The sequence below is a fragment of the Cydia strobilella genome, chromosome 19, assembly GCF_947568885.1.
Source record: "Cydia strobilella chromosome 19, ilCydStro3.1, whole genome shotgun sequence".
NCBI classification, from domain to species: domain Eukaryota; kingdom Metazoa; phylum Arthropoda; class Insecta; order Lepidoptera; family Tortricidae; genus Cydia; species Cydia strobilella.
In genome coordinates, this window is record NC_086059.1 from 5,532,901 (window position 1) to 5,544,662 (window position 11,762).

The 11,762-nt window shown below is 35.7% G+C and overlaps 1 protein-coding gene across 1 annotated transcript in view; it reads right to left on the minus strand.

Annotated features, from left to right (window-relative positions):
* Positions 1 to 11,378, minus strand: part of LOC134750213 (LIM/homeobox protein Lhx1) — a 91,636-nt gene extending 80,258 nt beyond the window's left edge. Inside the window, 2 exon segments of the mRNA XM_063685348.1 lie at positions 10,716 to 10,793; positions 10,796 to 11,378. Coding sequence (XP_063541418.1) covers positions 10,716 to 10,793; positions 10,796 to 11,153 — 436 coding nt within the window. The 5' untranslated portion in view covers positions 11,154 to 11,378.
* Positions 11,379 to 11,762: the final 384 nt, after the last annotated feature.

The following is an 11,762-nucleotide window of genomic DNA, read 5'->3' on the forward strand; positions in this document are numbered from 1 at the left end:
TGCATGTATATCAAGATAATTAACAAAAATTGTTAGGATCCAACCAGAGGCTACCTATGATGACCTCTTTCGGTAGTTTTTATATTGCGTGTTAAATTTTTGATTTATTTAGGTTTCTTAGTTCATAAGGTATTTTTCTTTTTATGATATTTTTATTCGTTATATAAATAAATGTTACCAAAGTGTTACCAAGAGGAATTCGTAAATGATTTTAAAATAGGTCGATGGAAGGAAATAAAACAAGCAGCTGAAATAACTAGCAATCAATATCCAATGTTATCCTGATCCAATACAATCCAAAAGCCCTTGGCGTTAAAAGATAAAATAATATTCAAAGACCTCTTAAGTACGTGACGAACATATTTAATTCTAAAACCATCTTTGCTCGTTAAGCCCTCTTAACAGAGATAGCAGTGTAGCTTATTATTATTATCCAGCCAAAAGGCTAAACAGCACGACAGCGGTAAATTTTACCGAAAAATCACACGCACCGCCGCGTTCATAACGTCTCAGGCGCATCTTTATCTTGCTAATTTAAAAAAGCTTCAAAATATACAAAATTAATGGCGCGTAAGTCTTTTTAAAATAGGCGGGTAGATCTGAAATGGCGCGCGACCAATCGGACACTCAGATTTGAATATGGAGTATTAAACATAAACCGTCGTTGAGACCTTCATAAATTTAACCAATAAATGTCAGTTTGTGGCCAGAACAGCGTTCGAAGGATCTTTAAATACCGACGCGAGGTGTAAAAGTTTTGTTTGATTGTCATAGAGTGGACGAACGAGTTTATGATCGAGAGTTAAATAACTATAAGTACGCCGCGTTTGGTGTGTGACCTTTCCAAAAGTTCCAGGTTTAGTTTATGGGGTCCATCCGAATCATAGAGAAATAAGTAAACATAGAGTGCTAACATCAGTTATTATAATACTTTATAATAGTAATTTGTAGGGCCGGTATGGTAAAACATTATTAATAAGTTTAAAACTTGCTTAGCTTATTACAAATAAATATTCGCAAAGCTCGCTTAAAACTGATTATAAATGGGTTTTTTTATCTAAGTATGGAGTGAGCACTCTAAGCTTACTTGTTATTGATATGATAGGTATATGATACAAACCTTGACAACAACACATCCACATTAGAACACGACACTATATTCAAAGCGACAGAGTGCATGTTCAGACATTTTGGAGCACTGGCCACTTTGGTACATCTGGTACGTCAGTCGACTGTACCAAGGAACATATTCGACGCGTCACAGATAACTCAAGTCGTGGTCATAATAGGTCTACATCTACCTACTCCAACAAGTGTCTAAATATACCTACATATGTAATGGTGGCCAGCTGACATGCATCATGCCTTTCTAATAAGTTGAATAGGTCTCCGGAAGCATACATTTGTACTCAGGTACCTACATCAAATTGATATCTCATCGTGATTCCTAGAACAAGTCTTTAGGAGGGCACGTAAAGCCATGAAATTGGAAAGGAATAAAGAAAAGGATCACCGCGCGACACTTACGACGGAAGATTTGACAATTGAGGGGGTTTTAACGTTTTACCTCAAGAACTCTGAAAGTATAGTTTTGGGATTATACTGAGCAACTTTTACTATGGGGTCAACCACAAAATCGCAAAAAAAAAGACCCTCCCATAGAAAATGGACCAGCCAAAATGTATTAAAGTAAAGTTGCTCAGTATAATCCCAAAACCTCCCTGGCAACGGGAATGCACTTATTTTTTAGCCACCGTATATAGTCTAGTTTACGAGTGATTTTTTTTCATGGCATTTGCCCGTGATTAAAACATGTAAAAATTCAATATAAAAAGGAAAATTTTGCGTTAGCCCCCTCTTCAGATCATTCATTATTAGGAACAAACATTGATGAATTGATGCTCTTACCGAATACCCTTACCGGAATGGAAACCCAAGACCTCCAGCTTTATAGACAACTACAATAAGCTGTTAAAATTGTCGAAAGAAAATATTTGCAAAATCGTCACTTACACAAATAAGATAAAGGAATAAACCTTATTCATACGAGTAAGAGGATAATATGATAATCTCGGATTTATTTAGCGGACGTTACTTCACTTCTATTGTTAATTTTGGAAAAAAGCCAAAGATATCTTGCTTGCTGTAACTTAAAAGGGACCTTTTGGTTATCTCATAGCTTTAGTGATCAGCTTAGGACTGTTAGGGCCAACGGGACATTACTACTAAGCCTACTTTGACTTTGAGCCAACCTACCTTTTGATTATCAAGTAAGTAAAGGGATAAGTAATCGTCATCTCATAGATTTAGTGATCAGCTTAGGACTGTAATGTTACTCTCTAAGAACAAATTAAATTACTTTCTATGACTATTACTCTGTTAAGGCCAACGAGACTAAGGACTACTAAGCCTACTTTAACGTCTTTAACTGTGAACCAACCTTTTTTAAGACCAGTATTTTTACCAGACTATGGAAAGGATTATAATTCTAACAGTCTAAGTAAATACCTATGTAAATTAAATACTGTTGTGCAGTCACCGTCGAAACAACTGCCTAAACGAATAATCAACTATAGCTAGCAAGCTATATGACAAAGGCTACATTTTTTTACCGATTTTCAATAGATAAATGTAAAGTTTTATACGAAAAATCTGGTTTACTTGTTTTATAGTTGTAACAAAGAGGATATAATAAGATAGAGCGGTACTGTCATAGTAAATTTTGTAACCACTGTAAATTCACTGCCATCTATCGACATACTTTAAAACTAAAAAGGAAGATTTATAAAAATACGTTAAAATGTATTTAAATATGGATAAATGATTTTTTTTATTTGCATTAATTATTTTTATATGATTTTGACCCATGTTCTTTAACGGATATGCGTTAAAATTATAAATAACAAACGAAACCGTCAACGCCCTCTATACAAGAGTAGGCCAAAGCTAATGGCGCCATCTGATCACGTTTTTTCCTTAGACTGTATCCATCTATTACGGAGTTATATCTATCTTTGGTTGTAATAAAGTTTACTTTGCTACTTAGATATGCCAAAACCTTGTAATGCGATGGTAATGCGGCCTATTGTGGTAGAGTTATTATCATTTATCGCTATGGATTGGACATCTAACTTTCGAACTTATAACTTCTCGTATACTTGTCGATACACGGTGACAAGTGACAAAGGCTAAGATAATGTCAACAAAATGTCGATTGAAAATATGCACGAGTTGTGTTTTTTTTAATTAAATTATTTCAAAATGAAAAGCAAAATACATAGATTATATGGATTACAGATTTATAACTAATTATAGCCTCGTAAGGCTCACCATAGCAAATTTTCTAATTTTTATTTAAATCTTGTTGTATATAGTATATGGGGATGAATTTCGTTTGATTGAGGAAACAATTAAACAAAAGAAATGTTACTTTATTTGGCTTATGAGAGGGATAATTCACATTAGGCCTTAAGATAGGTACGGAATTTTCAAGAGACAAAAAATGGGCCATGCATGAGCTGCGTTTTTAGGGTTCCGTACCCAAAGGGTAAAAACGGGACCCTATTATGATGTGTTGCCTGAATAAACATTATTCTATTCTATTACTAAGACTCCGCTGTCCGTCTGTCTGTCACGTCACCAGACTGTATCTCATGAACCGTGATAGCTAGACAGTTGAAATTTTCACCGATGATGTATTTCTGTTGCCGCTATAACAACAAATACTAAAAAGTACGGAACCCCTAGGTGGACGAGTCCGTCTCGCACTTGTCCAGATTTTTAATACAGACTAGTATACAATATGCATAGGTACTCATGTCGCCCACATTTACCTACCTATAATTAAATTATCCACCACACGCCTTGCACGCAAAAACACTAAAAACCGATGTATGTTTGTTTTCCAATTACGCTAAAACCACTGAACCGATTTAGCAATGCAAGGATCCGGGCGCTCTAATGAGATTTTTACTTTGACTGCAAAAATAATGTAGACGATTTTCGCCTTATCACTGTATAATAAAGTTCAAAATTGTTTACATATTTTTGACGTCGTCCGTACTCATTATCTCACCACAAACAGGTGCTTATGGTACATTGGTACAATGTACTATTTTGTCTGCTGGTACATTGTTGGAAATATATAAGTAATTTACGCTTCGCGGTCGCGGGCGGTCTTTGAAAAAGGACCTCGGAGTTGATCGAATTATTTCGAGTGATACTCGTATTTAAATTAGGTAAATAGGTACCTATTTGAAAAGCAACTACGTGCTCAACCGTCGCTTGAGCCAAACACACAGACACAGAGTCAAAGGTTTAATTAATATAATATCGACACAGACAAAGCGCCATAAATATGCGTACCTACTACCTACATAACCGTATTGCTTAAACATTAAGTGTATAGATATTTTTGACCCTTTATCCGTATCTATATTATAATGTATCTAGTCTGTACATAGTACATGCTTAAACTAGCCTGCTAGCCTGTGCATAGTGCATGTGGCTTTGGTTCTCTTGGACTTCAATAGTGCATTCAACTCCGTGGATTTTGATGTATTTCTCGCTATTTTACGAAATTACAATCTGCTCCCCTTAACTCTTTCTTGGTTTCGTGGTTACCTATTTGGAAGGAGCCAGCGGGTTATGGTCGAGGATACTGTTTTCTCATGGCGTGAACGGACCGCGGGGGTCCCTCAAGGTAGAGTGTTGTCCCCTTTACTTTTCTCCTTATTTTTTATAGATGGAATCATGAAATCACATGTCTCCTCTCCTCGTATCACCTTTACGCAGATGACTTGCAAATCTACTCAGCGGCAAGCATAGATAATTTGGGACCTTTAGTATACTAAAGTAATTACTAACTACTAAGTTTTTTTTTGTCACGACTGTGTAGTCGCGAAAAGGCGCCGACTCAGCATGTGCTGCAGCATTGCTGCCGCAGCGCTGGTATTCTGCCGGGACCTAGCAGTGCGCGCGCATACTCACGGTATGATCATCATTTGGCCTTATGGTTAACGCAAAGAAATCACAGGCAATTTTAATTGAGAGTCCTCACTTCATTTCAAAGCTGTCTGAAATGACAGGGCCTGAAGTTGTCTTCGATGGAACACACATTCTTTTCTCTTCTACCGTCAGGAATTTAGACATTGTCATTGATCAGACCCTTTCTTGGGCTCCCCATGTGACTGAAACCAGTAGGAGACCCTTTGCTTCACTGTACTCGCTTCGCCGTCTCCAAAGTTTCATCCCTATTCACACAAAAATAATGCTTGCACGTTCTCTTTTTATTCCTCTTCTAGATTCTGCGGATATCGCCTTTATAGATCTCACTGAAGAACTGCTTGGCAAGCTGGAACGTTTGCAAAATGTGTGCATCAGATATATCTTTGGCCTACGTAAATTCGACCACATTGCATCTTTCCGCTCCCAGCTCAAGTGGCTGCTCATCTATAGCCGTAGAGACATCCATGTACTCTCCCTTCTCTTCAATGTCCTGTTTCCTCCCTCTACCCCTCCTTATCTCTCGGAGAGATTTAAATTTTAGCAGACGGCAGCGGGCACCGACTCCGTTCCAGTGCGAATCTCTCTGTGCATTCCACCTCACAAACACCGTTCGTACGATAAGCCCTTCACGGTTTACTTCAAATTATGGAATTCTATACCATCTTCTCTTCGACAGTGTCAATCGGACCGACACATATGGCTATCAGACAAAACTTAATTTAAAGGATGTGTGCGGTATTAATTGTAGGTTTTGTATATATGTAATAGGTATGTATTATAGAATACACATATATGTATTTAGTTGTATGTATATGTATATATTTATTGTAGGTCATGGTATGCACATATATTCTAGGTTATTATAAGTACCTAAACTAGATACTTTTACGTTTCTTTTTTGCGCCGTTTTTACAGTATTGAAAGGTTAACTGGAAGAGATCCCTTAAAGGGATGAATTAGCCTATGTACTAATGACGAATTGACGAATGTTATTTTTCCTGTTTTGTTTTGATTTTTGTACAATAAAGTGTTTTACGACAATTACGACAACTACTACTAAATGATGATGGATGAGAGGTTCAAATATACCGGGTGTTTCTTGTAACAGGAGCAATAAATCAAACTGGAGGCTGTACTCCTCAAACTGACCAACATTTATTCAGCAACTTTTTAAAATTATAAATTTTTTAGATTATATCTTTTTCATACTAATTAAATATTATTTTCAATGTACGCTGCCATCTGTGTGTTTGACGTTGCTTGTCACCCTTTAAACATAACAAATTTTGCAATACATTGCGTCTTAGAATAAACTTTAAAGTGTAATAGAAATCAAAACACAAGTTATTTTTAAAAGTTGCTGAACAAATGTTGGTCAGTTTGAGGAGTACAGCCTACAGTTTAATTTAATGCTCCTGTTACAGAAAACACCCGGTATATTAACAATGTTCATGATAGTATTTTTTTGTTCCAGTTCGAAATAGATAGTACATTATGTTTTCGGATTATAGCCATTTGTAGTTATTTGAATTAGTGTGTAACTATCAGGAGTTAAACAGTTTATTCGATGAACTCAGTAAGACATAACAATAGAACAAACCGTTTATAGCAGGCCTAGCACAATTGGTCACGCAATCCTTGTCATGCGACAAATTTATCTTTATTTTATTTATAACTTTATCAGAGCGTTTATTGCTTTAGATAAAGAACCCATTATCTTACCTTGTTAGAAAGAAAAAAATCTTGCATAAATAATTATGTACATATGTATTATGAACCTTAAACCTAGTATATAAGTACTCAATATGTTTATAAATGGAAGAAAAAACTCGGGCAAATCCAAAAAGAACATTGATATTTATAATTAATTGCGTATTGAATTTGTGGGCCATATTTGTAGTACTCGACTATAGTTGCGCGGTTTGACGGTAGTAGATTAGGCAATCGAACTGGACCCCTAGTGTAAATTTTATTCGATAGCGTGACGTGACGTGTTGCGTTGTCATTTTGTATGGGACGTAGAGTTTCCAGAACATCCCGCTTGGCGCGCTGTTCAAAATCCCATACAAAAATAGACATAACGCAAATGCGAACGCACGTCACTATCGATCGAATGTAATTTACACTAGGGATTCTGTCTTTTTAACCGACTTCAAGATTTCAAAAGGAGGAGGTTATCAATTCGGTTGTTTTTTTTTTATGTTTGTTACTCCATAACTCCGTCATTTCTGGACCGATTTTGAAAATTATTTTTTTGATTGTAAGTATATACATACAGATTGGTCCCGTTTCTACCAAAACGCAGTTCTGATGATGGGATCCATGAGGAATCGAGGGAACTCCTCAAATGTTAAAGGCATACATATAGTGATTTTTGTATTTTTATAAACAAATCCAGCACTTCCATTTTAAAAAGTGTCATTTGTTGAAGTGGAACTGCTGATGATGATCAGAACAGAACTTTTCAATGACGCATAGTTCACGTTTGGCGATTTGTCCTCTTCGTTATGTTTGTTAAGCAAGTTGGGTTTTCAAGAAACATTTTTGCCAAGCTCGAGTTCTGATGATAGGATCCATGAGGAATCGAGGGAACTCCTCAAATGTGAAAGGCATACATATAGTGATTTTTGTATTTTTATCAACAAATCCAGCATTTCCATTTTAAAAAGTGAAGTCTTTAAAATAAATAAACAGCATTTTTTTTATAAATATATGATTAATGAATACAATGTAACGACATTCATTAACAAATTCAATTATAGGTACGTTTGAAAATCAAAAAGCTAGTTTAATACGTGATGACACCTAGCGGTAACTAACAGAAATAAATTAATGAATTATTTATTTCAATGGTATTTACACGATGGGATTTCTATTATACAAATCTTTGCTGTTTTGTGGATTTTTAATCGGCAATCGGCGGGTGGTCGCTAACATTTGAGTCCCTTTTATGAAATTAGAAAAAATTGACTTTATCCTTTTTGTTAAAAAAAATATCAGACGACAGCGCTCAGAATTATCAGTAAACCTACCTAAAAAATTGCCATATCTCAACATTAACCTCCTCCTGTTTTAGAACATTCGTGCATGTTTTTATAAAAGAATAGATTTTTTTAATTTGGTAAAATCTGAAGAACCAAACTGATATTGATGATACTTATAATTATATCTTTGCAAAAATCGCTTTTTATTTCTGAAGGCACCCATGACCCAGCTTGGCCATTCCTGTCTTACAGGTAATAGTTATAATAATGAACTGCGACGGCAAAGTTAATAACAGCCTTCTACCCCCGGCTTTTTATGATGCAAGGACTTTTATGATAATAAAAAAAATGTACAGAAATAAGACCGCCGATCCACCAGCGAAATGTTTTTGCAAAAAACATTTATGGCTTTTACACTTATTTTAAACCTAACCATAATTATATTCGTTTATCATTATAGGCAAAAAAGTGACAAAACACGTACGTTTTAATTCAAATAAATACGTGTATGTATGAGTGTGGCAGTGCTATAATTATTGTTTGTCTACACCTTCCATATATTTACATTAACATTTAATAGTTGCAGCACGGCTATGATGATGGCAATCATTGTCACTTATCGCCATAACACAACCGTCACCTTTTGACAACTGCGTGTTTAGTGTAGTGTCGCATTTTTATCCATAGCGACAAGCGACTATATCGCGACCATATTAGGCCCGATAGGTACTTGTTATATTATGCCTACATACTGAACGAAAGATTATAATACCTTTATACTTGATATGATTGTTGAATTAAATGCTTTATAAAAAAAAATTGAGCCATAAAAAATATTCTATCGCACAAAAAACTTCATTGAGGAAAAGACATCAACGACCGGTTACTTAGATTTCTTAGGTTAACGTTTACCTGTACCGTTTTTGTTCATGTATTGTCAATACTTATTATTAAGTTTATGCATTTATATACATATCATACAGATTTGTGGTTACAGTTATGTGTGTCATTCCTTATAATATTGTCTAAATAATATTGTGCAGTAAAGTTATAACATTATTTTAAATTTAATGTAAGGAGCCGTGGCAAAATGCCGGGACAACGCGAGGAAGAAAAAAATGTTAAATGTGACACGGCAAAATCCATACTGTGGTATTTTAAACACGCTGATAGAGATAAATATGTTCTTCTTAAGAGTTTTAGAGAATTTAGATTATATCCCTATATCCCTAAGTAAGTACCTACCTAGGTATATATATAGCCGACGGCCGCCTAATGTTTCACATCAACAGAACCAACAACGTGTATTTTAAAACAATTACATTTGGAGGTGCTTTACTATAGTTGATTGTTATATTTTTACCAAATTGTAATGTTCCATGATTACAATTCCTCTATCTAAAGGGGCCCACTGACTATCAGTTGTTCGGAACTGTCAAATTTTTGTTCTAACTGACAGGCCGATATCGTCCGGCGGACTGATACTCAGTGGGCCCCTTTAGTGTTTTTCCATTTGCATTGAGGCCAGGATCCGCTTTGGTAATAATGGATACACAATGACAGTATTTATTTTTAAATGCATAATTTTTATAAAACGGCGAATAAGGTTTATTCATTTATTTTATTTATTTACAGAATTGAGGCAAACAAACTGATGGTCCATCAGATCTATATCTAAGTGTAATACATATTTTTTGTGGTTTTTATAATGTACCAATTATTTATTTATTTATTAAGTCTGACGACAGACTTATACTACATAGAGATTTCAAAACATTGTCTAACATACGAATAGAAAATGGTATAATAATTTGCATATAAAAGATAACAATACCAAGAATAGCTCGCTAAAACTCGCTATGGTAGTCGGGTAGAGTCGTTTAAACTATTAGTTTTAAATTTACGGCAGTCAGATTGTATTTTTCCTCATCCACTATCTAGACATTATTAACAGGGACACAATTAGTTTATCCTCATTTTAATATATTGATTTAATAATACTTTAAAATTTACCTCAAAACAGGTAGAGATCAAATAACTCAAGCATATTAGGTATCATCGATTTTACCTGTAAATCTTTTAAAATTACTATCAACAATACATTAATCATAAAGTAAATCATTTATCTCCATTTGTCATCTTGTCAATGTAGTAATAAATTTGTCTGTATCATATTTGTTATGACCCTGAAGTTCGATAGAATTTGTCGCTATATTAGGCCTCGCGTGCGAACCTATAGGCCTAATATAGGTATAACATAAGCAACATTGTTTTTATAAATTTAAGTTTACAGTATTGTTTATCTTAACAATCAATACTTACTTAGTGCACAATTACAGGTAAAACGAGTTGTAAATTTTTCGCGCATTTTTTGTTGTTTTCAATGATGTTTATGTCAAACGCTCATCTGCGTCAGATTGTTGCGTAATTTCTATGTGTATAATTATTTATGTTTTTCTTCTCTTGGCATTGAAGTGTGTTTAAAATCTGTTACTAAGGTAGTTCAGTAATATTTAGGTAGGTGATTTATGAAATATGTTTAGATGATTTATTTATATTTTATTTTATATTCAATAAAGGATTTGATTAAATATACAATAGTGAGTGACTAAACGGCTGTTAGTCTCCCGATGCGACACATATCAGTAAAACAAAAAAAAACTTCTTATCGCAACCACAACACAGTTCACATTTTTTTATTTGACATAGACACAGAACACTAACTTTTACCAATGTGGTGCTGGTGAAAGGGGGCATGGGCCCCCCGACCCGCGGCAAGGAATCCCGCCACTTCGGCACCTCTACACGGCACTTCACTTGACACCCCGCGACGATAAGCGCGGCGACAACGCTCCTACGCGCGCTAACTCTCAACGCGTACTGACCAAAAACGCTAAGCTTTCGAACGACATCACGGGACAGAACGAGAGGGAGAATACTTCACTTTGTGGGCGGGAGGGAGACGGATAGGGTAGCGTTCGGAAACAGGCGTGGTTCGAGGAAGCAGCCACTAGCATCTAAGGGGTGGCGCCAGCGGTGTTTTTCTAGGTTTTGTTTCGTGCGTGTTTCTGTGCGGTAGTAGGATTTCATTTTGTGGTACACGTGCGGCGTTCGCAGTAAATTTAAATTGGCTTGCCGGTACATCGGTTGGGAGCTGAACATAATTATAGAGCCTGGATTTTTCGGTTGCGTCTCTAGGTGCTGGTCTTTTATTTGGTGTTGGAAGGATGTTGGGGGCGTGAGGGCTCTTTATGTAGGGCTCCCGCCTCCGGGAAGGGATTTCTTTATTTTGGCCTTTCCGCCCTCTGCAGGCTGTGATTACAGCCCCGTGTCATAATAAATAAATATCGTAGATACTCCAGAGTAAAATACTGTCTGCTGCGCGCTAGCTATGAAAATTCCAGACTGGCTTTGCCTCTAATAGATATTTTATAGTTTTCTTCAGGTTGATAATAAATTTTTTAATACCTTATTGTAATAGCATTAGGGGGAAATGGGCTGGCTGTAGTAATTATTTAGATAAAAGTGAAAAAGCTCTACCAGCTTTAATTTTTATGCCTTTCGAGATAATTTATTAGGTATCCATTTAAAGGTACTTAGATGAGGTAGATTTTAGTGTACTGTACCTACCTATATGGTTTTAATTTCAAATCGATACCTCCACGCGTTCCCGAGATAAAGGGTCTTGATAGACAGACAGACAGACAGACAGACGGACGGACAACAAAGTGATCCAATAAGGGTTCCGTTTTTCGTTTTGAGGTACGGAGC